The sequence below is a fragment of the Hippopotamus amphibius genome, chromosome 5 (assembly GCF_030028045.1).
Source record: "Hippopotamus amphibius kiboko isolate mHipAmp2 chromosome 5, mHipAmp2.hap2, whole genome shotgun sequence".
Lineage (NCBI taxonomy): Eukaryota > Metazoa > Chordata > Mammalia > Artiodactyla > Hippopotamidae > Hippopotamus > Hippopotamus amphibius.
Genome location: NC_080190.1, coordinates 78,467,189 through 78,485,959, shown reverse-complemented (window position 1 = coordinate 78,485,959; position 18,771 = coordinate 78,467,189). Strand labels below are relative to the sequence as shown.

The following is an 18,771-nucleotide window of genomic DNA, read 5'->3' as shown; positions in this document are numbered from 1 at the left end:
AGTAACAGGTGTTGTGAACAGAGAGAAGGAAGCAAGAGCCGCTTGGTGCGGACTCGGTGTTTTCTGGGAAGCGCGACCGGCGCGGGTGCTGGGAAGAGAACACAGAACGTCGCGGGCTGGGAGCCGGCCTGGTTCCCGCACGCCTCCTGCAGCGGCGGGGGCCCCGGGCCCGCCGAGTCGCCCGCATCCCCGCGCCCTGCACCGAAGTCGCCGCCCCCACCCAGCTGGGCGGGGGCCGGGAGCCGGGAGCGAGCGGGGTAGGCGTCTGCCCCCGGGACGGAGGCGGCGCCTTCCCCTCCCGGCTGCTGCAGGAGCGCGGGCCGCCGCGCCGGCGGCGACATCTTGCTGGGCAGGAAAGCGCGGGGAGAGCGGGCAGCTGCGCCGCGCGCTCCGAGCACCGGCCGGTGCCGCGAGGCCCCGGGGCGCACGAAGCAGGTAAGCGGGGCCGCCCCTCCCGCCCGCACGCCGCGCTCCGGGGGCGCTCCCGGGACCCCGAGGCCGCCCCGCTCCCACGCCCCCTTCGCCTCCCTCCTCCACCGCCCGTCCGCTGATTCCCGCGGCCTCCGGCTTCCGAGCTCCCGAGCCGCGCTCTCCGGTGCCCACCCACGGCCCGCAGCCCCGGCCGCTCGGCCCTGCCCCCCCGGGGCCGCCTGCCCGGGTCCCCGCCCCCTCTCCGGGCGGGCCGCGAGCTCCCTCCGCCCCTCTCCCCGCCTCCCGCCCCGGCCCGCCCCCGCCGCGCTCCCGCCCCCACGCCCCGCCCCCGCCCGCCCCGTGCGGGCGGGGCTCCCGGTTTAAACGTCGCGGCGGGCCGGGCGGCCGGAGGGGCGGGGCGCGCGTCTGTGTCGTGTCGCGGGTTCCGTAGGCGGCGGCGCGGCGTGGAACGGCGGGCACTCGGGGCCGGCGGGCGGCACCATGTCCCCGGGGAGCGGCGTGAAGAGCGAGTACATGAAGCGCTACCAGGAGCCGCGCTGGGACGAGTACGGGCCGTGCTACCGCGCGCTGCGCCACTACCGCCTGGGCCGCCGGCTGCTGGAGCAGGCGCACGCGCCCTGGCTCTGGGACGACTGGGGCCCGGCCGGCGCCTCGGACGACTCGGCGTCGTCGGCGTCGTCGGGCACCGGGGCCCCCGCGCCCAAGTGCATCGCGGCCTCGCCGCCGCCGCCGCCCGCGGAGCCCGCGGAGCGCCAGGGGCCGGAGCAGCGGGCGCGCGCGGCCCCGGAGGAGCAGGGCGCCGAGGCCGCGGGGGACGCGGAGGACGCGGAGGACGCGGCGCTGCCAGGTACCGGGCCGGGGAGGGGGCTGCCAGGGGCCCGCTCGCGGGACTGGATTTGCTCTCGCGTCTCCTCTGAGTGCCCAGCTGTTTCTCGCTGCGCTCAGGGCCAGCGCTTCCTGGATTTTATTTCTTCTATTTGTTTTTGGTAGGCGGGGAATACGCCTCTCTTGACCCAATAAGGAAGGGGTCGGCCCCGCCTCCGGCCTCGCACCCTTTATTTCCGTAATCAGGTGGCTCTGGGTTGAGCCAGCTGTGAACGCCATTGGCGTGGGGCTGGCCAAGTCCGGGTCTTCACCTGGTGGCCTTGGCGGCCTCTGAATCACTGGACTCCCATCTGCTTATTTCTAAGCGCCCGTTTACGAGAGGCGCCCAGCTTTCATCCAGTTCTCCAAGGTGACCGCCAGCGGTTAGGAACCACTGAGCAAAGCGCTCTGTCTTGTGAATGAGGCCGTTGTCTTCTGTGCTAACTCCCCGACCTCGCCGCGCTGTCCCTAAGGAATATTTTGCATTTGTTTACACAGACGGTTGCGTAACTCCCGGCTGGTGGGAGATGATGCTTCTAAGTGCCTGGTCCTCTCCGCTTCTCGCCTCCCCTCCTCCGGCTGCTGCTGCTGGGAGCTAGGAGCGGCAGCTGGAAAATGGCTCTTGGGGGCGGTGCATCTGCTGTTGCCGCTGGGGCCCTGCGCCTTCTCTCCTGCCCGGAGGAGCGCAGAATTGGGGGGCCCTCGGCGTGTGAGGCGGGCTGGTTGGTCACTGGGGCTAAGGGCCAAGTTGAATGAATGCCCCAGATACGGCCTGGAGGAACGCCCGGTTTCTTCCTGCTGCTCTAACGTGGGCCAGGCACCACCCAGCGTCACTCAGTTTTAAAGAGGCTCTAGTTAGCAAAATCATCAAAATGTACTGAGAGCTTGTCGTGCATCCAGTCACTGATCTTAGAATATGTATTTTCTCATTCAACATTCAAAACAATTTTACTAGGTAGGACCATATTTTTTATCTCAATTTTATAGATGGAACTCAGGATAAATGATCAGTGATTTTATTTTTGTTTGCCAGTTGCAAGTGGTACAGCCAAACTCTCATCCTAGCTTCTCTGTGAGATGCTGATGAGGAGAGGAAATTGAGTCTTGTTATACTGCTTTTAACTACATTCAGTTCGAGATCCCTGGCAGAGCTGCTCCTCTATCCTCATGTTACTTGTGAATTCGCACCCATTCCTGACCTTTGCTAGAAGTTCAAATGACAGAAGGTGGGGAGGGTAGGGGGCACTGATCTACCAGTTCAATTATGAGGTGTACTTTATCAGACTGAATGGCTTCCCCGGCTCTTCCCCTTCCTTGTTTGTGAAAGAGCTGTCAGTTATCTCCATGCATATATATAATGCAGTTTTAAGACAGCATTGTAGTATGGATGGAGCCTGTGTTTGCAAGAGTTCATAATTATTTTGATTTCCTCAGAGATACTAAATCCTCCCAGTGGCTGATGTAGTTATTTTTTCTCTGCTAATATTTCTGGTTTGGGCATCCAGGAGAAGAAAGGATGTTTCTGCTTTCAGGACTCCCAATCCCAGGATCCTTTGGTTTGCTTATGCCTATCACAGCCCCTGTCCATCCCTGTGTCTGGCAGGATTGAAAGTCCTTGTTTTTAAGTGGACAGTCTTATATACTAGAATGGTGAGCACACTTTTGAGTTTCTTAGTATAAAGATACAGCAGGTCTCCCCTGCCCCACTCCAGCTGCCTATTCCCTAGGTGACCACTTTCCACTTCTCTGGTTTTCCTTGGTGTGTATTTCTATTTCTCCAAGTACCATGGCTTTTATTGACACCTCTTGACTTTTTTCCGTTTTTAGCACCATCTATTGGATTTGGTTCTTTTTAGTGCTCTGCTAACCCATACACACGGCCCATCCCCACCCTCTCAGTACAGTCATCATGGAGTTTGTTAGATTCACAGCTAGCACCTGTGGAAAAGGTTGCTCACAGCTGCCCTATATTGTTTGCTGTAATTCCCTTTTCTTTCTTTTGCAACACCACTGACACTTCAGGTTTACTGTCACCCTCCACATCTTAAGACGTCCCCTCCCGGGGCCTCTGACCTACTTCCATCTGGCCTGGTTGCTGCTCACGCAGCCTGCTGCCTGGTTGCGTCTTGGGAGGGCCCTTGGCCACCACCTTGGGGCTCCCTGACTTCTCTCTTGGGTAGGACCCTCTGTTGTGTGACTCTCATGTCATCTTCTTTCTTGGTTTACCCTCTCCTAGCGGAAGATTATCTTCTCATACCTTCCTGAGAAAGGGTGTGTGAGAGGTTTAATTTCCTGAGACCTTGCATGTCAAAAGATTCTACCCTCACCATTCAGTAGTCTGTGGCTGGGCATGAAATTCTAGGTTGGAAGTAATTGTCTCTAAAAAATCTGGAGGCATTGCTGTCCAGTGTTGGAACTTCTCATGTTGTCCTTACACTCCCTTGTACTTCTGATTCTTAATCCTTTGTCAATAACACGTTCCCCACTCCGGAAGCTTTTCGGTCTTCTCTTTGTCCTCTTGTATTCTGAAAAACTTCCCCGATCCAGGCCTGTTTTCCTCCAATGTGCTTCATGGGTCCTTGCAGTGAAACTCATGTTTTGTAATTCTGGGAAGTTTTCTTGAATTGTTTTCTCATTTCTTTTTTTTTTTCTTTCCCCATTCCTTTCTTTCTGAACTCCTTAGTTGGATGTTAGGCTTCACAAATGTTTCCTATAATTTTCCACTCCAGCCTCATCTGTCATTTTCTTCTGTTTTTCTGGGCAGTATTCTCAACCTCATCTTCCAAATGTTCTATTACATTTTTCATTTGTGGGATCCTATTTACTGTTTAATTAAGAGGTGTTTAATTGGTTTCTGGGTTTTCCTTCCTCCCCTTCTCCCCTCCCTCTGTATGTCTCTTTAAAAAACAGTATTCTGTTCTTGATTTCTGTATTTCTTCTCTTATCTTGCTGACTATATTACTAGGAGTTTCTTGTTCATTTTCTTCTTCCATGTTTCTTCAGCACAGTCTGTTTCCCTTCTGTCTCCCTGCATTTGCTTGTTTTGCTTGTAATCCTGTATTTTATGTTAGAGGCTTTTCTCAAATGTCTAATAACCCTTGGCTTCTTGTCCTTATTTGAGAGGTGGGTACTAAAAAGCTGTTGGGAAGTTCCTGGTGTGTTGGGTGTGGGGGCGGGAATGCTTGTTCACTGTGAAGTTCCTTCTCTCCGTAGCCAATACGCTTTGAAGAGTGCCTGGAGTGTCTCCAATTCCTTTCTTCATATTCACATTTCTTTTAAATTAAATTTTATTTTTAAACCAGTTATACGTATGCATAATTTTTTAAAACTATGCTTAAAATGAAAAAGTAATCCTGGTCCATTCACCACTCATGCCCCTTGCTCCCTAGGGGGCTCCTTCCAACTCTTTACTTGTCCTTTCAGCATTGTGGCCAAAGCACTTCTCATTCAGACTAATGCTGGCTTTTTTATTTTAAACGTTATATATTGACATCCCATCTTGGGAGATGATTTAGTTCAAGATCTTAGCTTGGCCACCCCCACCTCCAGAGATACATACACCAGCACCTGCTTTGTCCCACAGTGTTAACTATCTGGCTCTTTCATTTAAGCACTATTCTGTGTTTGGATGATCATGGCTATGTAAGTGTTATTTGCAGGTAATTCATATAGTACATTCTGATTACATTTTCTTTGTTATCATTTATGTTTTTCCTAGAGTTAATCATTGCTTGCTTGCTTTTCTTTCTTTTTCTCTCTCTTTCTTTCTTTCTTTCTTTCTTTCTTTCTTTCTTTCTTCCTTCCTTCCTTCCTTCCTTCCTTCCTTCCTTCCTTCCTTCCTTCCTTCCTTCCTTCCTTCCTTCCTTTCTTCCTCTCTTCCTTTCTTTTTGTAATTCAGCCAGAAATAGTCTGGTAGTACTGTGAAACTTGTCACATGCCAGGCATATTAGGTGTTCTATTTATTGCATTATTTTCCTTGGAGACATTTTTTTGGGAAATCTCAATTCTCCTGTTTTAATTTAGACATTATGCTGTCCAAATCTGACACAGCTGTCAAACTTCTCTTTACTGTTTGCCTGACTATTCCTTTTGCTTACTTCCTTTATCTGACCCTGTCTTACAAATCTCAAGTCTCCCTTCCTTTTGGTGGAGCACATCCTGTGTAAGTCCTGAGAAATGTTGAAGGGGAAGTAAAACTTTTGTCACCTTGCAGTCTGAAAATGTCTTTATCCAAGGACTGGATTGCCAGATTGGCAAGATAGAGACTTCCTAGATTAGAAAATTCAGTATTTGAAGTCATTATTATATTGAATCCTAGGTTTTGGTCTTACTCTTGAGAAGTACCATGCCATTCTGGCACTTATTTTGTATATGTGACCAACTTCTTTCCTTCCTTCCATCCTTTTTTTTTTTTGGAAGTTTTAGGACATTCTCTTCATCCTAGGTGTTCTAAAATTCTATGTGTGTGTCATTTTTCATTCATTGGGCCTCTTTAATCTGGAATTATTTCTTTCAGTTCAGTGATATTTTCTAATACTGTTTAAAATAATTTCCTCAGCTCTATTCATTTTTTCTTTCTATAATTATTTTTAGTTGGATGGTGTACCTCCTGGATCAAATCTCTAACATCAAAAAAATGTTTTTTCTGTTGGAATTTTTGGTTCTATTTTCCAGGAGAACTCTTTAATTTTACCTTCCAAATTTTCTATTGAAATTTTAAATTCTACCATTCTGGTTTTTAATTTCAAAGAGATTAATTTTTTGTTGCAAGTGTCCTTTAAAAAAATTTAAAAGAATAGCATCCTTTCTTTCCGGATTTCTTTTAATTCCCCCTTCCCTCCCCGCGTCCCCCCCCCCCCCCCCAAGCCATACATTTGCTTTGAGAGCTTCTTATATTCCCAGCATAGTCTTTTTCTCTATATTTTGGTCTCTTTCTTATTAAAGGATGTACTCTAATGCTTGCTCTTGGCCTGCCTGCTTGTATGTAAGAGTGAGGCTTGAAGGGCTTTTCAGGAGCTGTGTACATGGGGGAGCTTGTGACCACAACTGCAGGAGGACTCTGGTATTTCTCTGAGGGCTGCCAACATCAGTACCTGTCTGTTTCTCTAGTGTCAGCTCCTCAGACAGCACTCCTCCATCCTCCTGCCTGCGAGGGCACAAGCCTGGCTGTCAGCATCCTGGGAGCAGAGCTGGGGGAAAGGAGGAGGGATCCCATTCTTTCGTCATCCTGTTCTCAGGAAGGTGCCCCCCTTACTTCTACTGTGCCTGGTGCCCTCTAGTCTTCCGTCTTTAGGCACCTGGGCCCTGGGACAGGGGTGGGGTGGTCACCTGGCCTGAGGACCAGAGGGAGGACTGTTGAAGAAGTATCCATTGCTGCACAAAAGGATTACCCTGGAAACTAGTGCTTCAGACTCCAGTTCTCACCTGTTATTGCTCATGGTTTCTGTGGGTTGGAATTTTTCTGTGGGGTATGCCTTGTTTCTGCTGCATGCTGACTATGGCCATCTGCTAGGACACTTGCAGGTGACATCTTCCTGTGCCTGGCCCTCCTTGTCACATGCAGGCTGGCCTCAAGGGTGAGCATTCCTGAGAGGACTGGGCAGCTGCCGTATTGCCCTTTACGACTTATCGCCAGGAGCCACGTGGCACCTCTTTTTACCCCATTCCATACTCACAAAAGTCTGTCCAGGTTCATGGGCAAGCAGCATGGACCCTGGTTCTCAGCAGGGGCACCTTCAAGTTATACTGTCAGAGGAGCACATGGCCTGGGGCACTGATTGATGCTGGACCTTTGGGAGGGTGGTCGGCTGCACTCGCCTTCCGCGGCGTCTGGTGCCTCAGTGCCAGTTCCTGCGGGGCTCCGCTGTGCCCCGGGGCCCTTCTGCTGCAGGGAGCCAGAGCATCCTGCCCTGTCCTGTGAGTCACTTCCATCTCTTCATCACTTTCCATCTTCCAAAATTTGCCTGATTTCATCACCTCCTTGCCGTTTGTCCTGTGGGTTTATACCTTTTTTTCCTTCACTTTAGTGGGGTTTTGGGAGGAAGGGACTACATGCATGTGTCGCCAATGCACATTTAACCTGATGACCCCATTTGCTCCGTTTTTACTCATTTTTATATTTCACTTTCTTTCTTTATTAGTCTTAGAGGTTTGTGAATTCTGTTAAATTTTTTTTCCAAACTAATGCTTGGCTATGTCAGTTTTCTTTATGATATGTTTATTAATTCATGATCTTTTCTCCTTACTCTAACTTTTTAATGCTTATTTTTATAATATTTTAAGATGGATGCTTATCATTGATTTTCCCCCCTGCTTTTTTTTTCTTTCTGATATATTGATTTAAGGCTCTAGATTTCCTTCTGATTACTGCTTTAGCTGCATCATACTTAATGAGGAAACTTTAGGAACATTGCTAATAAGAATAAGATTAAGGGCTTCGTAGGTGGCGCAGTGGTTAAGAATCTGCCTGCCAATGCAGAGGTCACGGGTTCGATCCCAGCTCCAGGAAGATCCCATATGCCGTGGAGCAACTAAGCCCGTGTGCCAAAAAAAAAAAAAAAAAAAAAAAAAGATTAAGAAAGGAATGCCCTCTATCACCATTACTTTTTTTTTTAATTTTTAAAAACTGTGGTAAAACACACACAACACAGATTACCATTTTAACCATTTTTAAATGTATAGCTCAGTGACATTGAGTATATTCACATCTTTGTGCAATTCTATGACTTGGTTTTGACCCATGCATTATTTAGAAGTGTTTTCAGGGGGAGGGATAAGTTAGGAGTATGGGATTAACAGATACAAACTACTATATATAAAACAGATAGGCAACAAGGATTTACTGTATAGCACAGGGAACTGTATTCAATATCTTGTAATAACCTATAATGGAATACAATCTGGAAAAAATACATGGTATCTGAATCACTTTGCTGTACGCCTGAAACTAACACATTATTGTAAATCAACTATACTTCAATTTAAAAAAAAGTTTTTAAATTTCAAAACTGGAGTTTAAAAAAGTAATTTGTTTTTGTTGTATCTAGCTTAATTACATGGTAGAAAATACCTCATATATGATTTCAGTTTTGTAAATGTATTAAGATTTGCTTTATGACTTGGATGGGTAAATTTTTGTAAATGTTCCACATGTGCCTGACAAGATTGTATATTCTGCGGTTGTTGGGTGCAGTGTTCTGTATATACCCATTGGGTCAAATGTATTAATTCTGTTGTTCAAATAGTTTAAAGGATCATTGTGTTCAGTCAGCCTTTTAGGTTCTCTGTCTGCACCAGCCAGCATGGTACCCATGAGCCACATGTGGGAATTGGGCCCTTGAACTCTGACTGGTATGACTGAGCCGAACATTTATTTTTGCTTAATTTTAGTTAATTTAAACTTTTACTTAATAGCCACATGTGGTTAGTGGCTTTTGTATTGCACAGCATGGTCCTAAATCCAGATTGAGCTTATTTTTCAGTTACTGAGAAAGGGGGTATGAGAATCTTCCAGAGTAACTGGTGGTGACCCTGTTTTTGTCTGTCTGGGAATGGCTTTATTTAAAACTTTGAATAGGATTTTGAAACATATACTTATATACACTTATCTTGTACCAGGCACTATTTAAAGAGTTCTATAAGTATTAATTTTATGGTGGTAAGTTCTGTCTCTTCTATATTTTCCATCTTTTGTCTCCTGCTACAGACATCATTGAGCTTGTGTTTCTTCTGGAAGTACAGAGCGTGAACACGGTTGTTTTATGGTCTGTCAGTGATCATCCCATTATCCTCACTGTCTCGTCTCCCGTGTGCCTGGTCATCATCCCAGGGCACTCAGCGCTGTGTTTGGAAGATTATCTGTAGGAATAATCTGAGGCCTAGGCTCTCCAGAAAGGATTTTAGTTTCATGTGTTATGTGCCTGTGGACGCTGCTGTTTTTTTTTGTTTGTTTGTTTTGTTTTGTTTTTTTTAATAAATTTATTTATTTATTTTATTGGCTGTGTTGGGTCTTTTTTGCTGTGTGTGGGCTTTCTTTTAGTTGCGGTGAGTGGGGGCTATTCTTCGTTGTGGTATACGGGCTCCTCATTGCTGTGGCTTCTCTTGTTGCGGAGCACGGGCTCTAGGTGCATGGGCTTCAGTAGTTGCAGGACATGGGCCTCAATAGTTGTGGCTCACGGGCTCTAGAGCGCAGGCTCAATAGTTGTGGCACACAGGCTTAGTTGCTCCACGGCATGTGGGATCTTCCTGGAGCAGGGATCAAACCTGTGTCCCCTGAATTGGCAGGTGGATTCTTAATGACTGTGCCACCTAGGAAGCCCAACACTGCTGTTTTTAATGCCAGCCCTTTCAGTGATCAGTGGTAACGAGAGCTGGTCCATTACCTGCATTGGGGTCTCCCCACTCTTCAGCCCGCACCCTACTCTGACCTGGTTCCCCACCCTCCACGCTCCCCTCCATCACCCGTGAGGCAGCCTAGCTTCCCAGTGGCAAGTCTTTCTTTTAAAAAAAATTTGAGTATTTTATATTTAATTGTGGTAAAACACACCTACCATAAAATTTACCATCCTATTTTTGTGTTGTTGAGGTATAGTTGATTCACAATATTATATAAGTTTCAGGTGTACAATATAGTGATTCATGACTTTTAAAGGTTATGCTGCACCTGTAGTTGTTATCAAGTGCTGGCTGTGTTCCCTGCACTGTGCGAAATACCCTTGCTTTTTACATAGTAGCCTCCTAAGCCCCTGCTCCTAGAATGCCCAGGCTCTCTTCATCCGCATCCTCCCACCTTCTCTGTAGTGTTTGGCTCTGTTAATTGCTCTCTCCTTTTCTGGGAGTCCTTCTGCAGCTTCTCTCCTGGAAGCTTTTAGACTTTGCTAGCTGTTCTTTCCCTGGCTCCCTCTCTGGCTCTCCTTCCTCCATCTGCCAGCTCAGTAGATGACAGTGTCCCCGGGGCCTCCCTCTGCTCCCCTCCCCCTGACTCCACATTCCTGCGGGGGGATCTGCTCTACATCTGCGCCTTGGCCCCCACTGCCTGCTCACGACCTTCTCCAATTTCACGTTCTCTTTTGGGCCCCAGATTAAGGGTCCAGCTGCTGCCTGCTTGGTGGTTCCAGGGGCATCTCACACCCGAGGCATCAAGCACCCTCTCCTCATCCTTTGGCGGCCTTCTGCTGGAGGATAGCGGGAACATCACTTCCAACTCCTGAGGACGCAGACTCCTCTTTGCCTCCCAGCATCCACACGGTGTCTGTCGCCCACTCCCCTGCCCGTGTAGCCCTCTGTTGCTGGGCTCTCTGCTCGGGGCGGGGTGGGGGAGGTGGGGGGCTTGGCACCCCCTCCCTGCTGTTTTATCAGTGTGCAGTTCACAGGTGCCCTGGTGAGTCTGAGCACCAGCCAGGCATGGTGGGCGCTATTCTGCTTCTTTTCCACTGCTCTGCCCCTGCCATCACTGTGGGTTATGCACCCCACCCCCGGACTCTGCTGTTTTTCCCTAGCCGTCCTTTCTGCCCCCACCTCTCTGATCTAACCCATCCTTCATGTTTGTTGCTAGAGGCCTCATTCCTGAATGCAAATAGGACCAGATCCTTTTTCAGACTAAAATCCTTCAGTGAGTCTTCATCTTCCGTAAGAAATAAAACTCCTGAGTTTGGCACAGAAAGTCTTTTCTCCCCACTGCTACCTGCTCATGCCTTCATCCCTAGACTCCCTGTGTGCCTGCCATTTTGAACTATTTATATTCCTTTTTCTTTCCAGGCCTTTGAACAAGCCAGTCCCTCTTGCTGGAATTCTCTTTCCTAACCTCTTCCTGGCTGGCTTTACCTTGTCCTTTGAACCAAATCATCGCTGTCTTCTCTTGACAGGCTCCCCTGGAAGGGCTGAGTGAGACACGTGGGCTGGGGGAGGAAAAGAAGGAAGGGAAATGAATCGATGAAGATGATTTGGGTGGTTTCCCTCTCTCTGTGTCATGACTACACAAGCCTTGGTCTCCCTTCTACTTCCCGTTGTCTTGGTCCTGATGGGCTCTTTCCCCTCTTCCTAGATCCAGGGAAGAGAGGAGGACGAGGTGTGGACACATCACTCAGAGGAGTGTTTGAGTGATGGGTGGATTCGGGTTCTCATGACACAGTGGGAGGCTGGCATCTCACCTCATCCCCAGGCAGCTCAGGGCTGGGTTTACAGATGCGGTGCATGGGGGTGCAGAGCACTGAACCCCAGGGTCAGACGCGGGCTGCCTGCTCCCTAAAATGCTTAGTAATAAATGAAAGGATTTGGTAGATCAGGGTCATTGCAGAAGACAGAAATGAAGGTGATCTGTCAGGGTTCACACTTGTGCACTATGTCTGGACTGCACGTGTGGGGGCCTCTGCTTCCACGGGGACATGGACGTTGGCAGAGAAGGATCCGCTAAAGGATTGAGGGACACAGGTGTGTCCTAAAAGTGATGGGGTTTGGGAATAGCAACCTGTAAAGTCATCACTTAGAGCGAGATTCTGGAGCCTCAGAAGTGAGGGGTTTCCTGCAGATGTGTACAAGGGGGTCCTTGAAGTGGAGCCTGGGCGCACAAGGAGCTCTTATTCAGAAATGAGTTTAGGCTGAGATGAAACGTGGGCTCGCTAGGGGTTTACACAGAGAATACAGCTTTACAAGCTTATACAGTGCTTATAAAAATAATGCATAGAAAGTCATAAAGGGTAATAAGGGAAATAGTTACATTTTGGAGTGTGTCCTTAACATCTGAGGTCAGCTCAGGCGGGCAATCTGTTCCCCACCGGAGTTTCCCCAGCCCCGTTGAGAGATTTAGGACTGTGTAGACCAGGGGCCCTGGTTCACGTGGTCATGAACAAGAGCCCTTGTCCCAGCTCCTCACGCTGGGGGTGCCCAGCTGTGCATCGAGGTGAGTAGCTATGGAAACCATCCCCTATTGTGACAGAGGGCTTTTCAAGTTAAGGTCACCAGCCAGCTCTTACAAGGAGCACAGGAGAGCTGAGAGGAGCATTTTCCATAATCATGGAGCATTGCAAAAAAATGCAATCCTGGAACTCCAGTTGAGGAACTTGAAAACCAACCTTTTGCAGCTGTTGAATGACTGTCACAAATCCAGATCTGTCCCTGTAGCAAGATGATAAGGCTTGTCTTGGGGAAAGCCATTAGGCTATGGTGCTTTCCAGCTTTTAAGTATTTCATTGAGATGCTTAATCTCAGAATGTGAGTGATAGTTGTTACTTTTGAATAGGCCTGGTTTGATCTTGGTGTATTTATTGTTGATGTTAAAATGGGAAAGAGTGAAAATTATTATACTAACTTGTTTCTGTCCTTCCATTTTAAGTGAAACTTGTGAATTGAGCTATAAGTGAAAGAGTTACTGACTTAATTAGGCATTATAAATTTTTCATCCCAGATATTTAAATTATATGAAATTATATGTAAACCTGAATTTAAAGCATTCATCTTGTTTTATCTCCTTTTTCAAAAAGCATTGCCAGTGAAAGACATAAAAGAAAAACCTGAACGACAGATCAGGACAAGAGAGCCTGACAAATTACCCAGCAGTACTGAACCTCAACAACCACCAAGTGCCTTACCTGCCAGAGGAAGCAGGAGAGCAGTCAAGAGTCCTCAGAGGTCATCAACTAAAATAAAAGAACACAAGCATCCATTTGCCCTTTATGGGTGGGGAGAAAAACAGATGGATACAGGAAGCCAAAAAACTCACAACGTCTGTGCTTCTGCCCCAGTGCACGAGGTGGGTGCCAGTGAACGGGCTTCTCTGCTTTTCCCTGGAGGGTGGGAGCTGGCCTCAGTCCTGTCATTGGCTATCATATTCTGAGGTCACTGTGATGCTTTGGGACGTAGTAGGTCTTAGATAGGTCAAGGAAAGCCCAGAACTGGGCATCTGATTTGCAAACAGGATGCAGGATGTTAGCTGCTTGGAGATCAGGGGTTTTGCTGGGATTTAGCTGGTACCTGGAAGGGATTACTGACACCGAGCCAGGTGGAGAAGTGGCCGGACTCAGGGTTCTTAAGTTCCTGGGGGGCCAGGAGGTGCAGCCAAGGGACACGGCTAGGACTGGCAGCTGCCTGTCTAGATTTGCCTCTGGCCCCCTGAGAGGCTCCTGCTCTATCGGCTTTGATAGCTGGTATCCATCCCCTTGACCCCTGTGTTACTGTCTGTCAGATCACATCTCCTGCATTCTCAACATCTATCTAGACTCCCGTTTTCTCTTTGGATTAAATTAGAGTGATTGCATTTCCCCTGCTCACCCTCGAAGGTCTAGTTCTTCTCGGACTCAGCCCTGGCATATCCCCGTGTGAAGGCCTGAGGACACAGCAGATGAGGGGGGCCTCACATGTGGAGCTGCAAAACAACGACCGTGTTAGCACTAACACCGTCACTACAGCCCAAAGCAAAGAGGCATGGAAAGAAGCAGAAAGTGCAGGCTGTCTGAATTCTGGTGAAATGCCATGACCCAGTGTTCAGTGAACAGACTTCTGAGCCCTAGCAGATGGTGCTGTTTGGAGTGATATTTGAGACAATAGAGCTGTCCTCTGGCAACCCCATGGGATTAAGTTGAATGGGGTTCATTAAACGTCTTAGGTGGTAAAATCCCTTGAGATTTGTTAGTATTTTGCGATAAAACATTTAAACCCCTTCCATGGAATACTGATCCATGCTTAATTCTAAGCAGTTCCAATAATTTTCCAGAGCCAATTTCTCAAGGCCCATGCAGATTAGTTGCTTACCATTTATATCTGAAATTTAGTCCGGTGGACACTTTCTGTTGCTTAGTTTCTTTATTGCTGATGATGTGGTAAGACAGGATCCTGGGAGTGGCTCTTCTGGAGAAGCTTTGCTACACAGAATTCCTGGATATGGTGAGGCTGGCTTGCCTCTGCACTGCTCCAGGTGACCTGAGGGAAGCTGCATCGTGAATTTTCTAGTGCCAAAGCCACTTGAGTGAGTGTACGTTTATTCCGACTCCCTTAGATCCATGAATCGGCGTTGCGAGCCAAGAGCAGAAGGCAGGTGGAGAAGAGGCGGCTGGCGGCTCAGAGGCAGCGGGCTCACTCCGCCGATGTGGAAAAGAACCGGCGGGTCAAGCCTGCCTCCTCGGAGAACCCGTGGATGACGGAGTATATGAGATGCTACTCCGCCCGAGCTTGAGGGGAGGAACAGCTGCTCGGATAACCTCTTTTAGAACATGTAAACGAAAGAAAGGAAAAAACAAAACAGAAACCATCAAAAGAAACCGGACCCAGGTTTAAGAAACTAACTGATTATGCAAGATTTTTCTTAGGGAATTTCCAAAAGATTGTCCCTTTTGATGAATCCTGGTCACCTACCTCAGCAGTAGGGCGACAGTCGAAGCCATAGACATTTGGTTATTTATGAGGAGAATTCCCTAAATCTTTGATATTCTTATAAGGCTTTTGTTTTAAAGCATCTTAATCTTTTAAGATACTGACACCAAATGCCTTTAAATGGCTTACAGATTTAACTTAAATCTTGACTTCAGTATCTTCCCTCAGTTTAGGTGGAGACGTTTTCCTCCTGTTCTGAACACCTTCCCAGATTCCACAGCTGGTAAGATCACGCCAGCTTGCGGCAGAAGACTCCTTTTCCTTACATGTAGTTTTCCTTGTGAAAAAATATCAAGTGACAAGTGAGTTTCGGCGCTTGTATCGATTCCACGTACAGTGAAAGTAGAGCTTTGGTAGTTCCTAGACAATTAAACCTTCTTTTGCATTTCACGTCAGCACTACTTCATGTGGACTATGACGTTTAAGAATTATTGGGGCCCCAGTCACTGAGCCGCCGTCGAGGACTCAGCAGCCTCCCCCTCGAGCCCCCTCGCTTCCCGACGCCCCGTCCCCCCCGCCCGCCTTCTCCAGCCACCGCCTTCCACAGGCCGTTTCCACCAAGGAAAAGGAATCGTATCGTATGTCCGCTCTCCAGAACCTCCACTCTTTCGACCCCTTTGCTGATGCAAGTAAGGGTGATGATCTGCTTCCTGCTGGCACTGAGGATTATATCCATGTAAGAATTCCACAGAGAAACGGTAGGAAGACCCTTACTACTGTCCAAGGGATCGCTGGTGATTACGATAAAAAGAAACTAGTGAAGGTGTTTAAGAAGAAATTTGCCTGCAATGGTACTGTAATTGAGCATCCAGAATATGGAGAAGTAATTCAGCTACAGGGTGACCAGCGCAAGAACATATGCCAGTTCCTCGTGGAGACTGGACTGGCTAAGGACGACCAGCTGAAGGTTCATGGGTTTTAAGTGCTTTTGGCTCACTGAAGCTTAAGTGAGGATTTCCTTGCAATGAGTAGAATTTCCCTTCTGTCCCTTGTCACAAGTTTAAAAACCTCACAGCTTGTATCATGTAACCATTTGGGGTCTGCTTTTAACTTGGACTAGTGTAACTCCTTCATGCAATAAACTGAAAAGAGCCAAAAAAAAAAAAAAAAAAGAATTATTGGGCCGGGTGAGGGTCATCTTTTCTCTTTAAATTATCGTCTAGGCACTTCTTAATAGTTGAATAGTTCAGGTGCATTCCAGTAAACGAAGTGCCAGTGCAATGTGTTTAGAAGAGGTACTGAAGTTTTTTTTGTGTCAAAGACTGTCACTTTTTATTGTGAGTTTTTTTAAGGACACATAATGGGGTACCAGTCGCTTGCTGCAGTCTGGCCTTTTGGCACACACCCACTATGGACTTTTGCCTCTTCTAGAATAGTTTGGCGATGACATTTAGAATTTATCATCTGAAATTTCGTTTAATGAATTGAGATTGTCTTACTCATTGGGGACGGGGGATAAAGTTTAAGATACCCATTAGAGATGTGGGCCACCCCTACTTTCTCCTCCACAGAACTCATCAGTAACAAAGCCTTGATGATGTACATTGTTCAGACTTTTGGTTGAAGTATAATACTTGCCTCCTAGGTTCCCAGCCAGTAGGTCTTGTGAAGAGCCTAATGTTGTGAGGATGCTGGTGTGTGTATAGGCACAGACGTGAGTATGTAAATAAGTGCTCCTTCTCTCTAGTACATTTGCTTGTGGGGTAGAAAGTGGTTTTGAGAAACACTGGTTTCCATGCAGCAGAGACAAGCATCTACAAGAAGGTTGAACGCTAAACTCCTCATAGGAGAGAAGAAAGTACTTTGCCAACTTAGCACGTGGAGACGTGTGAATGAAAATCTGGTGTTTGATGTGAGTTTGAGCATTTCTTTGGTATTTTTACTCTGGGTCTTTGAAGTATTATGGTAGATTTTTAGAACACAGATGTTTTATTACATGTAAAAATCTTCACACAGTATCATCTTACACAACTGTATTATTTTGCAAACTCATACTGAAGAATCATGAGCTTTTAAAAAACAAAACTTTTAAAAGATCTGCATTGTTTTGAGGTGAATGCATGGAGGGCTCTCCCGGTCACTGTGATGTGTATTTAGTAAGAAGAAGGCCTAGGTCTTGTCCAAAACGACCTTGCTAGTGATTCTGGTGAATCTTGCTGTTATTATAGTCTTTAAACGTTGCAGGTACCTAAGATGAAATTCCTGTGGCATGGTGATGGTGGAAACTGTTCCTTTAAAACCACTTCCTGCATGCTTGGTTTCAGCCACCGGCCCTGGGTTTCAACCACCAGCCGTGGGTTTCAACCACTGGCCCAGGTGTTCCATTCCTGTTGCAGCTGACAATCTTAGGAAGAGGCCGTGGGGAGTAGCTCAGGTCCACACTGACGGATTGCCTTAGAAACCCGACCCCTGACTCTCTCCTTTAGAGAACAGACTTACATTTACTGTGCTTACTACTGCAAACTCCAGATGCAAATCTGCAAGAACCTAGAGGGCAGTATCGGCCAATTTTTTCCCCTTTTTAAGTAGAGGACAAATGAACAAGATTTTTAAAGTACTTTTAAGGTGCATGAACAATGATTGAGTCAATATAAAGTAATTGTGAATCCCCTTCCTGTGTCCAGGTCATTAGTTGGTTAGGGTTTCTTTTCTTTCTTTCTCTTTAGGGGTAACGATTATCTTTTCAGCCTACAAAACTTTTTAAGTTGTAACAATTTGGTGTCCTACTTTTTCCTTCTCAATCTAGGAACTAATGTGATCATGTTCTCATTTCTTTGGACAACTCATGAGACATAGAGGTAATTTAAAATTACCTTTCATGTTGAAAAGTTTGAAACTGAGAATCCAGTGATATTTAAAATTTAGAATAAAATAATTGCTTCATAAGACTCTTTTTAAAATTTGGGTTTTAAGATCTTAATTAAAACAATTTGCCATAAACATGTTTTCTGTGTTACTTTTATTAAAGTAGTAATAGAATATTGAGTAATACCTGAATACCTCTGCTGGACCTAGGTGAATGAGAACGAAGTAGAAATCTGTCCTTTTTCTTTCTTTGAAAACCTGAAAGATCACTCTTCTTTAGGAGGTGTCGAAATGCTTGTACTCCCCCACTGCCAGGAAATTTCCAAGCACATATACATATTTTTTTGAGTTTACTAAAAGTAAAATAGGGTCTAGTTTATCCGAATTGCTCATAATATAGTAAGCACACATTTGTGGTGCTTCTTATGAAGTAGTTTTGTCATTGATTCATCAGATGTAACTAGTAACCTGAAATGTGTGTATACTGGGTCACACAAACTAAACTCGGCCAACTAAATTGCACAAAAGAAAGGTGGCTTTCGAGTTCTAAGGCTGTGCCGGGCATAAACTTTATCAACAGAATGTTAGTACTTGATAATCAGGGTGTTCAAACGTATTATTGGTAAAGAGGGAGAGGGGCCAAGCATATGTTAGAAGTAAAAACACCTTTTCTTGTCAACTGCTTCAGTGAAAAAAAAATAGTGGGTAGTTTTACATTTCAGTGGACTAGATAAAAAATGGTGCTATATTTATACAGTCTGATTCTGTGGTTGTTTTGGGATCAAACTGCCAATGTCTGACTCCTAAGGTCCTTCCTGTATAGTCTTATGAGCATTTAAATAATGTTTAAAAAATGATCCTAGAAGTGTAATCTTGTATTTGAAATGGATTTTGTACAGTAGGATGAATAGGGAGCTCTTCCATGTAAGTGTGTGCTTAATACCAAATTCTGTGCAAGGGTGATGTCTAGGTTTGGGGCCCAGACTTGCTCCCTTCCAGCTCTAGTATGAGAAGGGGCAGAGCTGCTCCTTTATTATTTATTTCCATTTTGAAAGTCAGGACACCTGAGTGAAGACACTAGAGGCCTCGTTTTAGATTTCTTTTATAATGGGCAATGCTGTGTTTGAGATCAGTCTCCCTGTGTTGCTGCTGTATATTTATTTTGAGCACTGCACTCATGTTAACATTCTGAAGGAACAAAGGCCGGGCTCTTATAATCACAAGGCTCAGGCAGTGGGGATTCGGGGCTGTGTTTTCTACAAACTGTGTATTGCTTTTAGCTTGTATTTAATATTGCAGTTACTTGGA

General features: G+C 46.6%; 2 protein-coding genes across 2 annotated transcripts; both read left to right on the top strand.

Annotated features, from left to right (window-relative positions):
* The first annotated feature begins 266 nt into the window (after window positions 1-266).
* On the top strand, window positions 267-14,468 carry CCSAP (centriole, cilia and spindle associated protein). The gene is made up of 4 exons (XM_057737366.1): window positions 267-435; window positions 863-1,279; window positions 12,774-13,042; window positions 14,285-14,468. The coding sequence occupies exons 2-4, from the start codon at window positions 913-915 to the stop codon at window positions 14,459-14,461; spliced, it is 813 nt and encodes a 270-aa protein (XP_057593349.1). The 5' UTR covers window positions 267-435; window positions 863-912; the 3' UTR covers window positions 14,462-14,468.
* Window positions 14,469-15,170: 702 nt separating this feature from the next.
* On the top strand, window positions 15,171-18,771 carry LOC130854490 (eukaryotic translation initiation factor 1-like). Its single transcript, XM_057737367.1, has one exon. It carries the CDS (start codon window positions 15,239-15,241, stop codon window positions 15,578-15,580), a length of 342 nt encoding a protein of 113 aa, XP_057593350.1. The 5' UTR covers window positions 15,171-15,238; the 3' UTR covers window positions 15,581-18,771.